At 40.0% G+C, this 22,534-nt stretch overlaps 2 protein-coding genes and 1 pseudogene across 3 annotated transcripts; all 3 read left to right on the top strand.

Moving 5' to 3' along the window:
• The first annotated feature begins 963 nt into the window (after nt 1–963).
• On the top strand, nt 964–5,161 carry txnl1 (thioredoxin-like 1). The gene is made up of 8 exons (XM_008424578.2): nt 964–1,246; nt 2,309–2,405; nt 2,593–2,766; nt 3,874–3,996; nt 4,070–4,139; nt 4,207–4,379; nt 4,648–4,752; nt 4,962–5,161. Exons 1-8 carry the CDS (start codon nt 1,149–1,151, stop codon nt 4,989–4,991), a joined length of 870 nt encoding a protein of 289 aa, XP_008422800.1. The 5' UTR covers nt 964–1,148; the 3' UTR covers nt 4,992–5,161.
• Nucleotides 5,162–5,682: 521 nt separating this feature from the next.
• On the top strand, nt 5,683–8,603 carry LOC103473923 (tripartite motif-containing protein 16-like; annotated as a pseudogene).
• Nucleotides 8,604–9,357: 754 nt separating this feature from the next.
• Nucleotides 9,358–17,477, top strand: nars1 (asparaginyl-tRNA synthetase 1). 2 transcript variants are annotated; one of them, XM_008424577.2, is made up of 15 exons: nt 9,358–9,527; nt 11,147–11,229; nt 11,514–11,579; nt 12,037–12,129; nt 12,224–12,313; nt 12,799–12,877; nt 12,958–13,028; nt 13,227–13,313; nt 13,796–14,017; nt 14,174–14,373; nt 14,852–14,987; nt 15,065–15,178; nt 16,117–16,248; nt 16,606–16,737; nt 16,807–17,477. In XM_008424577.2, exons 1-15 carry the CDS (start codon nt 9,506–9,508, stop codon nt 16,936–16,938), a joined length of 1,659 nt encoding a protein of 552 aa, XP_008422799.1. In that variant the 5' UTR covers nt 9,358–9,505; the 3' UTR covers nt 16,939–17,477. The 2 variants fall into 2 exon arrangements, with proteins under 2 accessions (XP_008422799.1, XP_008422798.1); XM_008424576.2 differs by having other exon boundaries at nt 9,358–9,548.
• The last annotated feature ends 5,057 nt before the right edge of the window (nt 17,478–22,534 follow it).

Genomic DNA, 22,534 nt, shown 5'->3' with positions numbered 1-22,534 from the left:
AACTTAACATTTTTAAGTGTAGTGATGTCACTTAGTTTGGTTAATTGATTGATCACCTATGATACAAATAATATCAGAATAATTCAATGCAGGTTTTCAACTAACAAAATATCATCTTGAGGCACTTTATGAAAAACAATTATTTCAGTAAATCTTAGTTATCAAACARGACAGTGAAATCAATTAGYTATTCAAAGTATTTTTAAAATTAAAGTCAAACTAAGTTAATTTAAGTCTTATTACCAGGAGCTCAGACAATTAACTACTTACAAATAAACAGATAATCACAGTGAAGCTAACAATAAATCCAACTCTTAATATTACTTACTCAGAGACAAGCTAGCAATTTATTAGACAGGCTAACAGTTAGCTCAAGTCTTAAAAGGGGCAACTTGGAGACAAGCTAACTATTCACAATTAGGCTAACAGTTAATCACATTAAAACTAAGTGTAGATAGCAGCTACTCAGAGACAAGCTAGCAATTCATTAGAGACAAGCTAAGTCTTCAGCTAGGAACTCAGAGGCAAGCTAACACCYAATCACAATCAAGCTAATGGCTAATCATAGTTGAGCTAACAGGGAACCTAAATCTAGCTACGTGAGACGATGTAAAATGAATCTGTTTGGCTTAAAAAATAAAGCTCATAGAAACTCTATGCTTATTYATTATTTAATAATTTTAAAGRATTCTTAATGGGGTTTAAATAAAAAAGGAATCTGTACACAGAYCAAAGGAACCATACAAAAATCTTTTAGTTTTCTAGTTATTATTATGAACTACATAAATTCCAGTCCAAGATAAATGTAGATGACGAAACCAAAAAAGGTTTTAAAAACACCCACGGAGCCTCAAACGACCTGACTGGTCGAAAGTTTTAATGAAAACTGTATGTTCTGTTTCCACATGAGGGCAGCAAAGAGGAATTGAGGAACCAAAGAAGAAGAACAAACTCCGCCTTTCCTGTCAGGAATTGACCAATCAGGAGTCTCCATTCTTAAGGCTACATTGTGTTCCTGTGGTGTGCAGCTGAGCTAATTYTGTGACAGAAAGCTAAAAACAAAACCGTTTAACCCACCAGGCTGCCCGGTTTCCTGCTCTGAACGTCTCCCGGAGGATCAGGCTCGGACCGCAGCCCAGAACCGGACCATGGTTGGCGTTAAAGTAATCGGCAGCGACCCGGACTTCCAGCCGGAGTTAGCGGCCGCCGGCTCCAGGCTAGCCGTGGTGAAGTTCACAATGGCTGGGTAAGGTTCTCCACACGGACTGATTGCGGCGAACCAGGCTCCGTGWGTGGGTCATGTGGACGTGGGAGATCAGAATTTAAAGAACTTAAACCAGCTGGATGCTGGAGTAACTCAGATTTTCTCCCAGATTGTTGCTGCTGTTAGCCGATGGAAGCTAACTAGCTGTGCTGCTTACAATGACTTGGCAGTATTACAGTAAGTTAGCTGCTCAGGTGTAGCGCCGCTGAAATCACAGGGTTCTGATGCAATATATAGAAATATATTAACAATAACCGGAACAGTGTAAAGCTGTACTAGAATAACATATTCTAATATGTTACTTTATGTTTGTCAGYATAAGAAAATAGTCCTAGTTTAATGTGGTTTACAGCTTAACCGGATCTACTTTAAAAGTAAAATAGCGCGGAAGTATAAAACTACGTCATTGATTGAATACCTTTTCCAGCAGTTGTTAAGTTTATTACAGCACCTCGTCTATTTTGAGTGAGGAGGAAATGGTCAGAGCATTACCATTCATGGAACCGGCACCATTTCACTCCGGATCTGAAGGGGGCGCTATTTCATGTACAAGCTGTGGTTTTTCACGTTGTACCTCCGGGCTCCACCCTGGACTCCCTCTAGTTCAGGGTTGGGCAGTAACTAGTTAATTATATTAAAGTAACGTTTTTGTAAAATGTAAATTCAGGAGTTTTTTTTACTACTCTGTGATTTTTTTTTACTTGAATACATTTTTTTTTTGATTTTCTGCCCACTGAATGAAAAACAAACAGGTTTTAACCAAAGTGTCACCAGACACAGACATGCAGCTTTTGTTGAGGAAACTGTTTTTTTGTCATATTTGAATTATTGTAATTTTGGTCCTTAAAATTCCACTTTATCTGATGATGTAATTTTTAAATATTCAAATTTTTCCTATGCTACTCTTACTCTGCCCCCTCATGCTCGTATTTAACATCTCCATCCTGCCAGCTCGGATTGAAACAGATTAGCGTCCATAACTTTCTCAAACGTTTGGCTCTGGTTCCTGATGAAGAGTTTTCTGACGTTCTGCTCGTCCCTCAGCTGTCGGCCCTGCATCAGAATATCTCCGGCTTTTAACATGTTCAGCAACAAATACCCACATGTGGTTTTCCTGGAGGTCGACGTTCATGTCTGTCAGGTAAACATCTTGTTATTTCTGTGTCCCAAACATTCATCCAAAGCTGTTTTAAAATGAATGAATTGGTSTAAAAATAAACCTGTCAGGTTCTACAGGTTGAATCTGATAAAACTCTTAATGTCGTTAATGTCGTTTTTAAAACTGAAGTCAGTTGAAAGAAAAGTTGTTGTTTTTTTTGTTTCCTCAGGGGACGGCGGGAGCCAACAACATCTCAGCGACGCCCACCTTCCTGTTCTTCAGGAACCGGGTCCGGGTGGACCAGTACCAGGGGGCGGACGCGGCGGGCCTGGAGGAGAAGATCAAACAGCACACAGAGAACGACCCGGGAAACAACGAGGACTCGGACATTCCCAAGGGATACGTGAGTTCACCCCACCACGCGGGTCCAGGCCTGGTTCTGGACCCTCCCTGTCCGGTTAAAACCAGTAATCTGAGGCTAGAGCAAACATTTTGTCCAAACTGGAGTTTGGGAAAATGGCAGACAGACGGAAAAATGAGCTTCTTGGAGTGAAATAAAGCCTGAATAGAAACATGAAAAGCTCAGGTTTGGTGGTTTTATCAGTGATTTACTGTAGAGCTGCACAGGATTATAACTAAACAGTTCAAATACGAGCCACTTCTATAAGACGGACAAGTTCACCCACCTCCAAATTGCGCCCTTCCTTGGCAGAGCTGGTTGCTGGGAGACTGAAGAAAGCTGGACATTATTTTGGTCCTTATTCAAATCCAAAATGTGTTTGTAAAAATGTTTAATGCTGAATTGGCAGCAGGCCTGATCTGTAGTTTAACTACAGCTTGAATGTTTCATCAAACCAAAACAAAAAAACCTCCAGACCTCCGTCTGGGTTCGGTTGAAGTGAAAACTCTAGTTCTGTTTGAATGCACATGTGAACACCAAGCGGACCAGAGRCYGCTGAAAAAGCAGGAAGTGGACTACAGAGCAGTGCATTCTGGGTAAATGCAACCAAAACAAAAGTGTTAGCCTAGTGATGGAAAGGTCTGGAGAAATCCTCCAACCACTGAAATCCTCCATCTTGTTTCCATCTGGTGAAGCAGGAAGTTGCTCTCGGAGTCTTCAGAGGTTTTTGTTTAGTTTTCCTCAGTGGTTCTTGGTGCAGCGCCCCCTCAGGCCAGGAGGGGAACAGGCTGGTTTGACTCAGAGCCACAGCAGCTGGAGGTGGAGCAGATGTTCTGGTTCCAGTAGAACCGGGTCGACCGGACTGTCAGGGTGAAAACACCCTAAGTGACGCCCCTTCATTACATTCAGTGACTATGATCAGAAACAAAGCAGATGAAATGAAAATTCAGCAGATGGTTATAAAAGCTGCGGTGAAGATGGAGCCTTGAAGTGACGTCAGGCTGTGTCTCCATGTTGGAACATGATTTTGTGTTTGTATCCAAATGTAGCCAGTTAAGAACATTCTCAGGAGACCCGCTCTGACCTCTGACCTCTCTGTCTGTCGCTCAGATGGACCTCATGCCCTTCGTCAACAAAGCCGGCTGCGAGTGTCTCAACGAGAGCGACGACTGCGGCTTCGACAACTGCTTAGTCAAAGACTCGTCCTGCCTGGAGTCCGACTGCGAYGAGCAGGTGACCTCTGACCCCGAGCGACCTGGGACTCACACTTCCTGCTTGCTTCACTGATAACCGTTTCCTCCTCCAGCTGCTGATAACGATCGCCTTCAACCAGCCGGTGAAGCTTTTCTCCATGAAGCTGCAGTGTTCAGATTTAGGTGAGTTGTTTTGACGGTGCGGCGTTTAAAACCCGACCCTCCTTCACCGGGTGTCGTCTCGCCTCAGCCCGGGCCCCCAAGCTCCTGAAGGTCTTCATCAACCTTCCTCGGTCGATGGACTTCGACGACGCCGAGCGGAGTCAGGCCACCCAGACCCTGGAGCTGTCAGAGGAAGACTACAAAGACGACGGGCTGATCCCGCTGCGCTACGTCAAGTTCCAGAACGTCCAGAGTGTCACGGTGAGGAAAAGAACGTCTGAAAGTTAAATGAACCGAAACACGACCAGGTGTGTTTACTGGGTACGGTAAACACACTGCAGATACGGAGAGCAGTAGGAGCAACAGTGGTCAGTTTGATAAATACATTTGGTTTTGAAAATCTCACACAAACTCCATCTGCATCAGCTGCATTTACTGGAGTATGAAGCTGCTGGACGGTCAGTAAATGGCCCCCGAGCCGCAGTTTGGACACCCTGATGTTGTGTCTCATCATGTTTTCCTTCTGCAGCTGTTTGTCAAGTCAAACCAGGGAGACGAGGAAACGACAAAGATCAACTACCTGACGTTCATCGGCACTCCGGTCCAGGCCACCAACATGAACGACTTCAAACGGGTACGGAGCAACAAACCTGCTCTTATCGAGGCTTAAAGCTGTGATACGGAGCAACAAACCTGCTCTTATCGAGGCTTAAAGCTGTGATACGGAGCAACAAACCTGCTCTTATCGAGGCTTAAAGCCACGGTACGGAGCAACAAACCTGTTTTTATTGAGGGTTAAAGCCTCCCGCTCAGCAGAGACTTGCTCATGTTTTCACTCTGCAGGTTGTCGGGAAGAAAGGAGAGAGTCACTGAGGGAGGAGGAGGAGAGGCTGCAGAAACAGTGGAGGGTTTTTCCTTCTGCCAAAGGAGGAGAAGAGGAACGGACCTCCTGTTGCTCTCACCGGGCGCTCCGTCTGCCAGTCGTTTATATTGTAATTCTGTTGAAATTGCTGTAAATAAAACACAATCTGTTTTCAAAGGCATGCGTTTCCAGGTTCCTTCAGTTTTAAACAGCTAGTTTTAATATTACRCTAGTTTAAACATAAATGTTATGGCTACACAATCAGCCGGTCCCTGAAGCTGAGCCAGTTGTTAACATATTAGCTGTGAGAATATTAACAGGAAGAAGGAAAAAGTCCACAAGCTCTTCAACAAGAAACAGTCAGAAGCAACTTAAAGGTACTAAAGAAAATTAGGCTCAGACCTCAAATGTTTGTTAGCAAGCTAAATATTTAGCTACAAGCTAAATGTTTAGCTACAAGCTAAATGTTTAGCTACAAGCTAAATGTTTAGCTCCAAACTGAATATTTAGCTTACAAATCAACTATTTACCTCTGTGACTTATTTGGCTCAAAATTAGATAACTAAATATTTCGCTCCAATCTGAGTAAAAATGAATGTTATTTTTTCTTTACTTCAAATGGGACTTTTTAAATGAAGAATCCTCCAGCTGTGGAGCCTAGGGGGCGCTATTCCCGCTGCCCTGCCTCTTCCTGGTKTCTGGCCTCTGGAAGCGGCTCAGAAATGGCGCAGCCGGGACTGAAASTGGAGCAGGAAAAGCTCAGCTGCTCCATCTGCTTGGATCTCATGAAGGATCCTGCAACGATTCCCTGCGGCCACAGCTACTGCCTGAGCTGCATCGGGAGGTACTGGGACGCGGAGGGCAGCCCCAGCTGCCCGCAGTGCAGGCAGAGCTTCAGCCCGAGGCCGGTGCTGGTGAGGAGGTGAGGAGAGGAGGAAGGGCGGCCCGCAGGCGGCTCCCGACGAGCCTCACCAGGGTTAGAGCAGCTCCGGGTCTCATTATATCACTTTCATTTTGTTTCTGTGATTCAGTTAGTTTTAAATAGTTTTTAGAGTGTTTTCTGGTGTGACGTCACACCTCCGCAAGTCAGTTGCTCTGACAACAGGAAGTCACCCGCTAGCTCTTAATATAGAAACAATATTTACATTACAACCAGAGTTGGGTAGAAACTAGTTGCATGTACTTGAGTAACTTTTTTAGGAGTATTTTTTACTGCGCTGTACTTTTTACTTGAATAATTTTTTTATGAAGTATTTCTACTTTTGAGTAAAATTTCAGGTTTGTTTTTTTTTACCCACTGAATGAAAAACAAACATGTTTTAACTAAATATTCACCAGACAGACTCACAGCTGCAGCTTCTGTTAAAGCTTCTGAAGTTCTTTTATTGAAAGAAACTTATTTTCTTTTGTCTGATTTTGATATATTTTTTTTTTTCATCTTTAAAATGCCAAAATATTTTGGTCCGTCTGATGATATAATTTTTAAATATAAAATGATTGATAATTTGTTATGTTAGTACTTGGGTAGATTTTTTTTTAACAAATATCTTTGTACTGATTTATTGGATGGATATTATTTACTTTAATTTGAGTAAACATCTGCCCACATGATCATTTCCTCAGTGTTAGCTAACTATGCTAACTTTGATCCAAACTGTTCTCTCTGTAGATGTGTTGTGTGATTTCTGCAGTGAGGAGAAGCAGAAAGCAGTGAAGTCTTGCCTGCAGTGTCTGGTGTCGTTCTGCGATCAGCACCTCCAGCCTCACTTCTCCATCTCCGCCCTGAAGAAGCACAAGCTGGTGGAGCCGTCCGGGCAGCTGGAGGACAGCGTCTGCCCGCTGCACTGCGAGGTGATGAAGATCTTCTGCCGCACCGATCAGAGCTGCATCTGCTACCTCTGCTTGATGGACGAGCATAAAGGCCACCAGACGCTTTCCGCCGCCGCAGAGATGAGCAACAAGCAGAAGGAGCTGGCGGCGCGTCGGCAGGACGTCCAGCGGAGGATCCAGGGCCGACAGCAGGAGGTGGAGAAGCTCCAGCAGGTGGAGAAGGACGTCCATCAGGCTGCCGACGAGGCGCTGAGGAGCGCAGAGAAGATCTTCACCGCCGTGAAGCAGCAGCTCCGATCTCAGCAGGAATCTGAGGTGAACAAAGTGAAGGAGCTGCAGGAGGCGCTGGAGGAGGAGATCAGGGGTCTGAGGAGGAGAGCCGCCATGTTGGAGGAGCTGCAGCAGACCAGTGACCACATCCGCTTTCTGCAGAACTACGGCTCTCTGGCCCGACTCGGAGACGCCCCTGACCCGACCCGCATCGGCGTTCAGCCTGAGAGCTTCAGACGAGACGCAGAGGAAACGGTTTCTGAGCTGAGAGACAGACTGGAGGAGCTGCTCACCGAGGAATGGAGTCCAGTTCCACCGACTGGAGCCGATGTGGAGGTTCTGGTTCCACAGGCAGAACCTCAGACCAGAGGGGAGTTCCTGCAGTACGCCTGTCCCCTTACACTAGATTTAAACACCGCAAATATGTGTGTCAGGTGCGAATATCCACTAAAGGCTTATTCTTACAGAATAAATGGCGTTCTTGTGGATCATCCAGATAAGTTCTCATACTGGCCCCAGATTTTGTGTAGTGAAAGTCTGACTGGGCGATGTTACTGGGAGGTGGAGTGGAAAGCATCGTCTAACCGCTGGGATGTTTTCATAGCAGTTTCATATAAAGACATCAGCAGGAAAGGTGATGAAAGTGCGTTTGGAAACAATAAGAAGTCCTGGGCTTTGCAGTGCTACAATAAAAGTTATGAATTTAGACACAACTGGATCAGAACTCCAGTCTCGGGTCCGTTGTCATCCAGAATAGGAGTTTACCTGGATCACAGTGCAGGTGTTCTGTCCTTCTACAGCGTCTCTGACAACAACATGAACCTCCTGCACAGAGTCCAGACAGCGTTCACCCGACCRCTCTGTCCTGGCTTCGGTTTATATGACAACGCCTCAGCTCAGATCTGGGACCTTTGGTCAAATTTTGGTTTATTTGATTAAAATAATTCTCCTTTGTATTCGGCAGCAGTAAAAATACACATTAGTTACATTTCTATTTCTTTTACACATACGCATGTAAAGAAATAAAAAATATGCAAGGAAAAACTGAAGAAAAGTTACCAAATTAAACACCAAATATTGAACACAGAAAGACATCAGACATGAGTCCACTGAAGTGATCAAAACTACAGAAATATTGTGCTCTAAGTGAAAAAACAAAAACATGGATATTCCACCTTGACATCAATATATTCTATTACTAAATATATTGTAATGTGTTGAATGGACAGAAAAAATATTAAATCATTGGAAAAGTTTAATTATTTAATTTTCTTTGTTTTAAATGGATAAAGTCAGACATTTTAGTTTATTTTTCCACAAATAAGACCTGAAATAGGAAAAACCAGATCAGCAGTCAGTAAAAAATGAGATCTTATATGAGATGAAGCGATGAAAACAATATGATGAAAATGTACATAATGTAACAAAATGTGACACAATATAAGATTTATAATGTAACATTGATAAGACATGATAAACTGTAGTTTATTTAAAAGTATAAATAAAACATTTTATTAACCTTATGGACAAAGTTTTTCTGTATTTATGTGGACATAAACATTTTTGGATTAAAATTCAAACATTAAATCTCCTTATTTCTGCTTTAAGTGAATGACATTGTTTACCTTGCACTTCTTTTAAATGTCTCTAATTGCAATAAATGTGGGTTAAATCTTAAACGTTAATGTCTGGCCTGTTGCTTAGCCTTGGTGTGTTTTATTACCTTATCACTTATAAAGCTTCTTTTCAAGAAGCTCTGTGTCAAATTATCTTATAACTGTAATTTGTAACATTGTACTTGTGGCTCTGTAGAAAATGACCAATATTTTCTGTCATTTATTAACAGTCATACTGAGATGGATCCGGGTGTGACGTAGCTCTATTTTCCGACTTTACATGTCAATTGAATGCATCAAGACATCTGACATAAAAAAAAAAATTCAATAACTCCGCCTCTTTTCTTCATGATACTTTCAATTACGGATGTAAAAAACTCGATTTTGTGGGGTATATCTAAAAAAAAAAAAAAAAAAAGCAAATTTCATATTGTTTTTGGTTTTAAAATCTAGGCGGAGTCTTAAAATTTAAAGTTTGAGATTAAATGTATATTACGTGAAACATGTAATATTAGTTTCTCTTCCTCCGACAAAACCTTAAGTATGAATTCAAGCTAACATTGAATACAACAGTTATTGACATTGAATGTAACCAATCAGATTTAATACAGTATGGGTGACGTTTCCAGACTGACCAATCAGATGTTTGTCTCGCCTTTTCTATGAAGCTGCAGAAGGCTGATGCAAAGTTGCACGTTAGGATCCCGGAGACGTCGCCGGTGCTGGTTTCTAACGGCTGATTTAGATTTTTTAAAATAAAAAGTTGTCACCTTTTGCTTTCAGCGAAGTGTTTTTAGACGTGGGCCGACATGGCGACGGAGATAACTAAAGGTGTGGACCAAGTCTCGGTCGGTAAGAGATAAATGAGCCTGTCCAGGGGGAGCTAGCTGGTTAGCAGGGACATGTGTGTCTGTCTGGATTGGTATGGCGATGATAAAGGTGGTTAAATGTCTGCTTTATCAATCAATGAGTCTCTAGTTTGATTTATTTTACTAAAACTGGTCTTATTGTTCCCTTACAGATTGAATCAAAAACCGTAAATAAAGCCTGGAAGCTAATTCAGGCTAAGGTAGCTGTCATTCTGCAGTGCGGAGGTTTAAGGGATAAAATATGACGAGCGATCTGTGGAGGAAAGGCGACGTTTTTAGTCACATTGCTGTTATTAATCGAATAATTTAATAAAAACGGAATTTAAAAAGGTTTCTGGGTTGTATCTGTTGATCTTTCAGACAAATGGTGTTACCTGAAAACTACAGCTGTTATGTTATTTTTCCTGTTTTTCCTGTTTTGTCGATAATCATCTAACTTGACACAAACACTTAGAATGTGTATTTGTGTTGTACATCTATGTAATACATAAGTTTCTTTTTTGACTTAATTTTCAAAAATGTAAATTAACATTTTTTAAATTGTGTATAAWTTTATTAAGATGTACCTTCGACCCTTTTTCTCCTGTTGCACTATATTTCTTTAGGGAAGAAAATATAGTGTGTTATACATACTAAAAACGTTTCCAACCTGTCATCCCTTGGAAAACAGGTTTTTTCTGTATTTAGATGCTTATTTTCTGAATCTGGTGCAAAGAAGGAGCAAAAGCTTGACGAATGTAAATATAAGCTCAGTTTGACCCAAAAYCAGAAATTAAATTATATTTTAGACCCATTTTTCTCCCTTTCACTATTTACTCGTAAATCTAAAACTGTGTAAATCTAAAACTCAGGATGGGGCTGATTAGATGGACTAAATGCTTCTTTGGTTTATCATCAAATTATTATTATTTACAGTCGGTTGTTAAATGTTTCTGGTATTTCAGTTGCAGATGAGTTGATGTCAAAATGTCCTGCTGCAATGATGCAACATTTAGCATTCTTTCACTTTCAGTTTTACTCATCCGGTTCTTCTTTGTACCTAATAGAAACAGATTCTGGTTCAAATGAGCCGTTTTAATTTGGGTTGGGATTTTAATTTGTTAATTTGGATGAATTTTTATGCAGAAATCCGAAGCTGGAACCTTTGGATATTTGTGTTTCCGGTACAACCATAAATCAGACGCATAGTTCAAGTTTGGAGCTAACAGGAAAATTTACAGTAAATATTTGAACTAAACTCTTGAATAAAAAAAATTGGTTGAGAACATGGTCTATTTGAGTCTGGAAATGATTTTTAAAATGCAAAATGTTCAAATCTGTTGGCCTGATGGGACGACCTGGTTTTATCCAGATCAAAAATGTGTTTCGCTTAAATTCATATAATTATCATCAGGGAGTTTTGATCTGTTTCATCAGAGCAGAAACTCTCCGCTAGGTTATTTCCTCACGTCATCCGCCTTGTTCAAGTTCATGATTCAGATTCATTTCCACATTTCAGCTGCCTGAACTTTAACCTCCTTCAGGTAAATCATGGAGTCTCTGCRTTCATGTTTTAAACCTGCTGTTGTTTCTGTGCCTCAGCTGAGATGTACGTCTCTGATAAACACGGCAGCGACCAGGATGGAGACGGATCGGAGGAGAAACCCTTCAAAACTCCCCTCAAGGTAGACAGACAAACAGAGCTGCACTTTTTTTTTTTTTTTACCGCAAATCTGTTATAAACATCAATATATGACGGATTGATATGAGGGAACTTCTAAATCGAATAATTTTTTAATGAATTTCTTTCTAATTATATTGAAATAGATCCAGTCTTTGAAGCTTAACTGAATTGAAATAATTCAAAACAAACAACAAAAAAAACTGCGGTTTTTATATTTATTGAAAAATTTTGGGCGTAGATGTTGTTTCTACTTCTTAAATTCAGTTTGTGATCTGAACCTGTCAGGCGCTGCTGTTTGCTGGGAAGGAGCCGTTCCCGACCATCTATGTGGAATCCCAGAAGGAGGGAGAGGTGAGTTCCCACAGCATCACACGTCCTCCACCGTGCTTAACAGTGAGGATGAGGTTCTTCCCCACATATCCACCAGACTTAAAGTCACAGCAGAAATAACAAACTCCATACATTTGTGTTTGATGGTAGGATGGCATCACTCCTAATGGATCTAGTGGTTGCCATGGCAACCTGGTGACTAGTCTCACGTTAGCACAAATAATTTATACAAATAATTTATATCAAAAAACATATTCTTGTTCAATTGTCATGTTTCCATTAAGTAAATCTAATTTTGTATTTTCAATTTGATACATTTTATGGTTAATTGAAACGCAGCTAATGAGCTTCAGGGGTGTTTTTACCTGCCTCAACGCCTCCTCCTGGTGGAGAGATGAACTGCAGCTTGGTTTGTTCCAGCTGTTTAAATAAAGTTGAGTAAAAACCTCTGGATTTTGCTGTGTGTTGTTGTCTTCAGCGCTGGGCGGTGATCTCAAAAACACAGATGAAAAACGCTAAGAAAGCCTTCAACCGCGAGCAGATGAAGAACGACGCCAAAGACAAGAAAGAGGTTTGTGGTTCGGTTTCTACGAAGTGTCATTACTAAAACTGTCCACCAGGTGGTGACTGTGCCTTTAAACTGTGTCTTTCTGTTTGTTATGCAGGCTGAGGACAACGAGAGGAGGGAGAAGAACCTGGAGGAGGCCAAGAAGATCGAGATCGTGAACGACCCGAACCTTCCTGAACCTGAGACGGTCGGTCTCCTGCTTCTCATTCTCATTCGATTGCATGTTCAAAACAAGAAGTGGAAGGATTTAGTTTGAGATGTGATTTAAGAAAGCTGCAAAATGGAAACATGAATGTTTGACAGTATGGATTTAATTTACAAATGTGACCAGAAGTTTATATATAAATAAATAAATAAATAAATATTTTTTTGACATTTTAAACCATTTTTAAATTCCTCAATTACAATATATTTTATCATAATTTTATCTTTCTTGGTTTAAGGTTTGTAAAAATACCATATTTTATTTCCTGCAGTGATTAAACAGCACTCCATCAGTTCAGCTCATTAACAACTGATTGAAGTTTCACAGGAAGTGGAAGATTGGTCACTTTGCTTCGTCTTAATTTTGCCCATATACACGTCCATGAATTCATGTCCGCCAAAGGCAAATTTGACCAGAAATCCTGTTTGAGTGGAGCTGCAACATGTCGCTCATGTTTGTTTTTCCAGGTGAAAATCCACATGCTGGAGGCCAAGCGAGGTGAGAGGGTGAAGGTGTTCGGATGGGTCCACCGCCTCCGGAGGCAGGGTGAGAAACGCAGCAGAATGAAACGCACCTCATGGCTTGGATGAGAGCTGGTATTCACTGGACTTTCCTTTTTCCTGCAGGGAAGAACTTGATGTTCATTGTGCTGAGGGATGGAACTGGCTTTCTCCAGTGTGTTCTGTCTGATAAACTGGTAAAATTTGTTTCCAGCTGTCGTTTCTTTGCATTTCCTGACCCAAATGGTCGTATTTTCTTTTCAAAGTTTCATAACGCATTTAGACCTTCAGAAAACCTGCAAGACTTTTAGAAAATCTCAAACAATTTCTGTTCCTTCTGCATAAAACTTATTTAAATAATAAAACTTGGGTGTGTTTTTTTTCCCTATGTTTAGTGTCAGTGCTACAACGGGCTGCTGTTGTCCACAGAGAGTACTGTCGCTCTGTATGGGACCATCACTCCGGTTCCTGAGGGGAAACAGGTAAACAAATCAAACGCACCTTCTCCAAGCAGTAAAACAGAAATGAGAAAAGTAAAATAAATATGTATAAGCTAAAAGTACGTGATTTAAAAAAACAGATTTTTTTTTGTCTTTGATACAGATAAAATAAAAATAACTTGCATCAAGACAAAGGAAAACCAGAACTAATTTAAATAAAATGTGGAAAGGTAAAATGTTAGAAAAATAATAGCAACATTATAAAAATATATAGAAATGTAAAAATTTAATATAAAGAGCATTTAATCTGGAGAAGCCTGAACCACTTATTTGACACTATAATAAAAAAATGTCTCCCACTAACAACAATTTGGTATCAAATAGTGTTGCTAAAATGTTAAGAATGTGACTAAGCTTCACATTTCTATGTGCCACATATAAAAGGGTGATTTTTTTTTGTGTAATTTTCTGGAATTATAGCTCTATAACTTAACGTGCTAAACATGCTGAGTTTTTCCTGCCAGGCCCCCGGTGGCCACGAGTTAAACTGCGACTTCTGGGAGCTGGTGGGCTTGGCTCCAGCAGGCGGCGCCGACAACCTGCTGAACGAAGAGTCGGACGTCGACGTCCAGCTGAACAACCGGCACATGCTGATCCGAGGAGAGAACGTCTCCAAGATCCTGCGTGTGAGATCAACGGTGACCCAGTGCTTCAGGGACCACTTCTTCAGCCGCGGATACTACGAGGTGACACACAGCAACTCACATTTAACTGATTCATAATGTGTTAGCCCGCTGTGTGGGGTGAATTATGTCACTGAAATATTGATTTCATTACATAAAACATGAAGTCCACTCAGTAAAAATGTGAAGTCCACTCAGACGTTTGTGTATCTGTGTCAGATCACTCCTCCCACGCTGGTGCAGACCCAGGTGGAGGGCGGCTCCACGCTGTTCAACCTCGACTACTTTGGCGAGCAGGCGTACCTGACCCAATCCTCCCAGCTCTACCTGGAGACTTGCATACCTGCCCTGGGCGACACCTTCTGCATCGCCCAGTCGTACCGCGCCGAGCAGTCCCGAACCCGCAGGCATCTGTCCGAGTGAGTGGAGCTACAATATCCTCTCATTAAGACTAAAAGAGAGTTTGTCATATGTCAGAGTTAAGACCTTCATTTTTGTCATTTATCGCTTGTTATAATTGATTAAAAATCAGAAATACTTAAATGATAATGAGGGAAGATTGAAGAAAGTTCCCAGAGTTAAAAAAGAAACAAGAACTTAAATCAGCTGTTCAGAGGGTGGAGTGATATACGACCCATTGATTCCAAATATTATAGAATCTCTTTTTGTTTTAAAGATTTACAGGTTGTTTATGTAGGGATTAATCTCAACCACTTTCCAGTAAGAGGAACTGAAGCTGTTTAAAATCTCCTCTTTTTGCCAACTCCAAGTATATATTTTGAAAATCACGTTTAATTCAGGTTTTAAACATTTCATTTAACTGATTTCCGCCCAGTAAAAACCCAGTGAAGCTTTTGGCCACTACAGCTGAAAACCTGTCGCCTATCATTTTCTCAGGTACACTCACATCGAGGCCGAGTGTCCCTTCATCTCCTTCGAGGACCTGCTGACCCGACTGGAGGATCTGGTCTGTGACGTGGTGGACCGGGTTCTCAAATCTCCCGCTGCTCAGCTGCTCTACGACATCAACCCCGTACGAGACTGAAGACCACGGCTCCACTGGTTCATTATTACTGCGTCTAATGTTGGGGTTTCATTTCTGTTTTCCAGGACTTCAAACCTCCAAAGAGACCCTTCAAGAGGATGAACTACACTGAGGCCATCGAGTGGCTCAGAGAGCACGATGTGAAGAAGGACGACGGGACCTACTACGAGTTTGGAGAGGTGACGACTGAACGCAGCTCATCCTGACTCGGTCTGCTCCGATTCTAACGTTTTCACACCGTCAGGAGGGTCTGTTAATGTAGAGGCAAYGGGGCAAATACTCGTAATGAAAATGAGTTAATAAAGACCCAAAAAATGAGATTATAAGAGCAACACAACAGTGTTAATAATACAGAAATAAATTCAAGAATAGTTGTACAAAGGCGAGTGAAGTCGTAAAAATACAAAAATAAAGTTGTAAAAGTATGAGAGCAAAATGTTATAACTCTAAGATGAAAATAATAATGAAAATGAGGAATGTTGAGCCAGGGGCTGCACAGTGGCGCAGTTGCAGCAAGAAGGTTCTGGGTTCAATTCCCGGCCCCGGTCTTTCTGCATGGAGTCTCCATGTTCTCCCTGTGCATGGTGGGTTTTCTCCAGGTACTCCGGTTTCCTCCCACAGTCCAAAAACATGACTGTCACGTTAATTGGCTTCTCCAAATTGTCCCTAGGTGTGAGTGTGTGTCTGCATGGTTGTTTGTCCTGTGTGTCTCTGTGTTGCCCTGCGACAGACTGGCGACCTGTCCAGGTGACCCCGCCTCTCACCCGGAACATTAGCTGGAGAGGCACCAGCACCTCCTGACCCCACTGAGGGACAAGGGTGTAAGAAAATGAATGGATGGATTTGATATTTATAAAACGAATAACTTTGCTTACCACTTATGCATTTCTACAGAGAATCTGTCATGTTGTTAGAAACCTCAGTGACCGATTCTTCAGTTAAATGTTGCAGTAATAAGACGTACCAGTGGAGGGCGCTGTTGTCTCAACAGTGAATCAGTTTATGACCTTCCTGGCCAGTAGAAATTTTTTTTTTTTACATTTCCGTCATGTTTAATGATGTGATGAAGTCAGGTGTGTGTGACCTTTGGGTTGAGCTTTTAGTGTTTGATTCTCAGGACATCCCTGAAGCTCCGGAGAGGCTGATGACCGACTCCATCAACGAGACCATCCTGCTCTGCCGCTTCCCGGCTGAGATCAAGTCCTTCTACATGCAGCGCTGCCCAGAGGACCAGCGCCTCACCGAGTCGGTAAGATCAGAGGCTGGAGACGGGTTAGAAAACCAGACGGGACCGAGTCCAGAACCGGACTCTTCATGAAGGCCCAGAGGAGGAAGAGAGAATAAACTCATATTACAAGGAAAAAAGTTCTGCAAGGATAAAGTCATAAAAATGCAGGAATAATTTTTTCAGGTTAAAGTTGTAATTTTACCAGTTTATTGTAACAGATTTATGTTTTTCAGTTGAGTTTTACTTGATAAAAGCAGAAAAGGTTCTGAAATGATTTATATCAGTTTTTACATTATAAATAGTTTTTAGACGTGTTTAGTTTTATCCGAGCTGCAGGTTTAGAAGCGGATGTGACTGTTGTCTCATCGTCGCCCCCAGGTGGACGTTTTGATGCCGAACGTCGGGGAGATCGTCGGCGGCTCGATGCGTATCTGGGACTCTGACGAGCTTCTGGAGGGATACAAGAGGGAGGGGATCGACCCGACTCCGTACTACTGGTACACCGACCAGGTGAGCGTCAGCTGTTTGCTGTGTCTGACCCAGTTTGACCCGGTCTGACCCGGTTCTCTGCCGTTGCAGAGGAAGTACGGCTCGTGTCCCCACGGCGGCTACGGTCTGGGCCTGGAGCGTTTCCTCACCTGGCTGCTGAACCGACACCACATCCGGGACGTCTGCCTGTACCCGCGCTTCATCCAGCGCTGCCGGCCCTGAACGCACCACCAACCCACACCTCTGGATCACAGCAGCGCCCCCTGCAGCCCGTTCGAGTCGCTGCATGCTACAGCAGAATTCTTAGTTTTCATGTCTTACTGTGTAAAGTGGAAGCCAGAGACGACGTCGGTTTCCTGAAACATTCAGGCGGATCATGTTTGACGCTCAGCAGATAAATATTTACTCTGGAATATTCACAAAGTTCCCAGATTCAGCCTCACGCTACAAGGATTAAAACGATCTCCCCGTTCAGGATTAAAGGGTAATAATGGTTTAACGTAGGATTTGATCACCAAAATATCTGATTATTATGTACAGTAGACGTTACAGAGATCAATGATCCTTCTTTCTGTTTATTACTGGTTTCTGCCTAAAGTTTATTTCCTGTTTAAATAACTCAACGGTTTTCTGATTCTTGGAGCGTTTTGTTGCAGAAACCCGTCAAGAAACCAGAACCAGAGGAAAGTTTTTGTTCTGCATCTTCATCTGAAATCCTCCTGCTGAAACTGCACTGAAATAAAATGTGATTCAACCAGGAACCTGCAGGTCGACTCTTCTGTAAATCACTTTTTATTACTATGTTCCCAATTTCTGCATCAATTAACTAAAAAATACTGAAAGAATTACATTTTTTTAATCCAAAAAATGTATTTCACTGTTTATGTTGAAAACTTTCAGAAGTTGAACCTCAAAGTTAAAAACAAATATTGTTGTGATTTTGGTGCCTGTTGATATAAAAAAAGAAAAATCCAGATCCAATGTTTATTCTATTGAAAAATTAATAAAATGCTTAAAAATACCCATTTTAATTGTTCAATACACCTTGATATACGATATGCTCAGTGGAAATGGTCCAAACTGCTAAGGTTTTCAAATTTGTCAGAAAAAAAACATATTTTGGTGATTTGTGGCAAAAAGCAACTTTTATTGCCAAATCTAAAATGTCATCTGACATTTCGAAGGAAACTGGAGGAAAGTAGTTTTTGTAGATAAAAGGTCGGATTCTGGAAGTTACATTTTACAAAAATCACATACTTTCTAAAATGAATTCTTGCTGCAGCACATCATTAAAGCGGATATAAATCAACTTTAATTAAGCTGATTTATATCTGAAAGCTTAAAGTGATTAGTCTTAATTWGTGCTGTTCATGTTAATCAGATGTTTAATGAGCCACAGTGAGTTTAACCTGCAGCTCAGGAACATTAAATTAATAAGTCGAGCAACTTAACACGCATTTCACAAATTAAATCAATTTAATTATGGATTTAATTACCAAAGAATGAAGTAACCATGCACAATTGATTTTCAACGTTTTCTTACGTTATAGGTAAATAGAAGAAATTTGATTTGGTAAATTACAATATTACAAAAACTCAAAAGGCTGTTGAATATCCAATATGTCTCAAGAATTTGCTTTTGAAGCTCATTACATGATCATCAGCGTAAGCACTGATATAAAATCAGGCGTTTAGGCAGCTTACTGGTGTTGAGCACGGCAGTGAAAGAATGATGATCTGGGCTTTTTTTTTAGCAGCCAGACATCCGAGAAACTCAACTTTTTACACCCATAATGGGTAAAAATAGTTTAGTTCTGATTAATGTGATGTAATTTGGATGAAATGAAACTGTTGCGAAAGAAAGACGAAGCACACAGTGTCCGTTTGTCCATTAACAATAAAAATTATTAACATACATATTTGAACATACAAAAACAAATATTACAAGGCAGAAGGATGATGGAAGGCCCAAATCGCTCCAACAATAACCACAATAATCTGATATCACGTACAGCAAAATGAGCTAAACCAACCGAAGCACAGCTCAGTGACGACCCATTGGTGTGTTTGCCAATTAAAACATTGTCCTGCTGAGATGATCACCATACGCTCAATAAAAACCAAACAACTCCAGAGACCCAAAGGTCACTGGGAGAATTTTTCTTTTCTATACATAAGAACAGATGCAATAATAGCCGTTTTCTGCCTCAGTAACTAGCTACGTCACAGGAGTACACTCACACACTGAAGGTTTTACATACGCCACCGTTTTCTGTCGAGCCAAAAAAAAGGCACCAAATTTCCCCCCAAATAAACATTTCAGGAGTGACAAGTTTCATATATCGGTTTTATGTAGGATTTTGTGAATATTGGTAATAAAAATACAAATAAGTCCAAAGCTAAACCGTTAAGCTAGCATAGACTTTTTGAAATTTGTTGACGCTTAGAAAGTCGTATTAGTAGATTTTTATAGGGATGTTCCAACCTGAGAAACTCAGAAAAATAGTTTTATTTCAGCAAACTGGGTTCTATAAGTTAACAAATGGCTACTTAGCTTGTATAGAATGCTATTGTACTTTTAGCTTCATGCTAGTTGTCATGTAAAACAACAAGCATTACTACATGGTGAAATTACCCAGAACAAAAAATACTTAAAAAAACATTTGAAAACATCTGGACTCAGTCTCTGTTCTATGTCCGCACACTGCAGCATTTTACACAAACACATCTTATATAACGTAATTATCTCAAAATTAGCTTGAACATAATGCTAGAGAACTTTTAGTCAAATAATAATTGCCATAGAGCAAAAGCTGTTATCAAATTATTTCGGGACCACGGCTGTTAAACCTTTGAAACTGTCAAAAAATGAAAATAATGTTGTGCCTATATTTAAAAAATGAAAATTAATCTTTAAAATTTGTCAGATTACAATAAACGGCACAATATTAAAATTTTATTAGCAAATGTAATGTTACATAAAAATAAAAATAAAGTAATCTTCATGGTAAAAAAGTGATTTTCATGTGAAATCTGTAGTCACCGATTAACATTTAGAGGACTTCTAAGCTAACTTGCATAATGCCAACGTTTTGTTTACGTTTTCTGTGCAGAAATGTTCTGATCTCATTTAGATAAAAGTTTTAACTGAGTGACTCAAAGCAACACAACTCATCCCGTCAAGGCAGAGATTAATTTTACTCAAGCTAGTTAGCATATGGCTAATGCTTAACTTAGCATTAATATAGTACTAGACCTCTTAGTCATATGCTAGTCAGCATCCATCAAAAGACACCATTAGCTTTAAACCTCTGCAGCTATACGTTTTAACTTTGTGATTGACAATGTTTAGTATGTATTCTTCAAATTAAAAAAATAAAGCTATCATGCATTTGCTAACTAGCAAGATGCTATTGAGCATGTGCCAAGTAGCCATATGCATGAGTATTTTTAATTTCTGCTGCAATATTTTTATTTTTATTTTGCTATTAACGTAAACATAGAGCTTGTTTCTCCTTATATCAACAAAACAAAATTATACCTCAACATTACTGAACATTACTTTAGTTTCTTATTATGGAATATAACATTAATATGTACAAAATAAAATGTTTTCTTCCCATTACTGATATTTTTTGTAACATGATGAATGCTATAATGACGCATCTGAAATCTGGATATATGTTTTATRTACAAGATATTTCTGTTGAGAAACAACATAAATAATAATATATTTGAAATAGTGAAGGAAATTAAATAGCATTTTTAATGTTTTAACCCTAAAGAAGCTGCCTATACCAAGTGCCTTTCTACATTTCGCTACTTTTTTCAGTAAGATTGATACATCCCCATAATCTACATGCCTGATGTGGAAATAAAATAAATCAGTGGAAAGATAAAGTTTCTGCCAGCCAGAAAACAAGTTTATGAAAAACCTTCAGTCTGGACTAAATCCAAAGTAAAACAATACGTACATTAGTGCAAAATAAATTTAAACCTTCAGTGGGTGTTTATTTTACGCTGCCATAAATCACGGATACTTTTGTTGTAGAGCAAAAAGAAATGGGACTGAACAAAAACGAATCTCCAAATGTTTCTCATCTTCAGCTCCAAAGCTGATTTGTTTCTCCTTTCATCTCGTTTTCTCRATRGGAGTCAAAAACAAACTATAAAATGACAGAAAAACGGGTAAATTTCCAGCCTCCTGTTTCCCGTCCATCGCTCCTTCGTTGACGACTTAGAAAAGACAAACACGGTTAAATTTAAAGGCTTGAGTGAAATCACAAGAAAAAGCTGTCCGATCATTTTGAACACCAAACAACTCAACAACAAGAAAGGGACTTTTTCTTCTTTTTTTTTTTTAGCATTAATCAAAAGAAGAAAAAAAAAAGCCACATTTTTCTTCACAGTTTTTACCTGCAGACGTCTTCAAGACAAGAAGTTGATTTTTTCATACTTGTCACATTAGCCTGTAGCACGTCATGTGATGAGAAACKTTTGATTGGTTTGATCTGTACAACWGCTGGATGTTTAACACGTCCACCAGTTTTTTGCCAACATGTCCAGATGCGGTTTGACACAAACGCTCCACAGTTTTTGGCATCCCTGGTGAAGAAATGAAGGCATGAATTGTTTCCGTAACRACCTCACACTGAAAAACGATGAACAACTCAACAACTGATCCGGTTACATAAAGAGTCTYAATTCAAAAAATGATCTCACTCAGTTTTGATACAGTGATCGTGTAGGATGATAGCTGCATTTCCATTAAACATGATTGCACAATTTGATATTTTGAAAATAAATGTGTTAATTTCRAAAAAACAAACCTGGTTTTTCAATAAAAGGTTTTGGTGCTAGCATGAGGTGGATTTTTTTGGCCCTATCGAAATCKGTTYATTTCGCAAACTGCAACAGAAACAATATATCCGCTTCACACGAGTCACATGATCAACAACAGGATGTTGCTACTGGCGGAAACCACGAAGACAACAGGAAGTAGTTTTAGGYTGATAGTGTCAAACTTATTCACGTGTGATTTTGTTTTAATTGCGTTTCTTATTCAATCGAAACACCACAGTTGCAAAATTGTGTTTTTTAACATTAGCGGAATATTCACAAAGTTTTGCAGACATTTGTAATGGAAAAGCAGCTTCTGACTGAGCTTTCCAGAAACAAACTCTCCAGGATGTTTCCACTGTGAAGCAAAGGATGAAATGAGAAAAACTGTAAAGTACGGTGGAGGATCTGTGATGCTGTGGGCCTGTTTCCCCACCGTTTCTTTGTAATGACTTTTGGAATAAAAATCTGATTGCCTCTCAGAGAAAGCAGTTTTTCGTACTCAGGTTAATCCGGTACGACGCGGCGCAGCTACCAGGGTGTCAGGAARTGTGGAGGCTGATGTTAACAGATGTTATTTTCTTTATCTCAGAGTTTTGATGGACTTTTTTGATGCCCAACKTYCTGTYCGTTATTAATCTGTGACTAGGTGGCTTTTATTTTTTATTTTTTTACAAAAAATTCTGCACTGAATGTCATTTGTTATGCGGTGAAAAAGGAATCTAAAAAAAATGCACTCAAAAGCTAAAATTTGATATATAGGCCAAACATTAGGTTTTCTATTAAAAGAACAACGTTGGGGTGAGGGCTTGTTAATTTGTGCTAACTGATTAATTTCTCATTTTGAAACTGTGAAAAAAACCAGGTAAAATATTTTCTTACATATTTTTAAACCACTTTAAACTAATTTTTCTAGGTGATAATACTGTAGGATTTTAAAAATGTCTAATAATTTGTCGGTTTTATTTTTGGCAGAAAT

Source organism: Poecilia reticulata, linkage group LG12, assembly GCF_000633615.1.
Source record: "Poecilia reticulata strain Guanapo linkage group LG12, Guppy_female_1.0+MT, whole genome shotgun sequence".
Lineage (NCBI taxonomy): Eukaryota > Metazoa > Chordata > Actinopteri > Cyprinodontiformes > Poeciliidae > Poecilia > Poecilia reticulata.
Note: the sequence above shows the minus strand (reverse complement) of the source record. Positions and strands in the feature narration are given on the sequence as shown.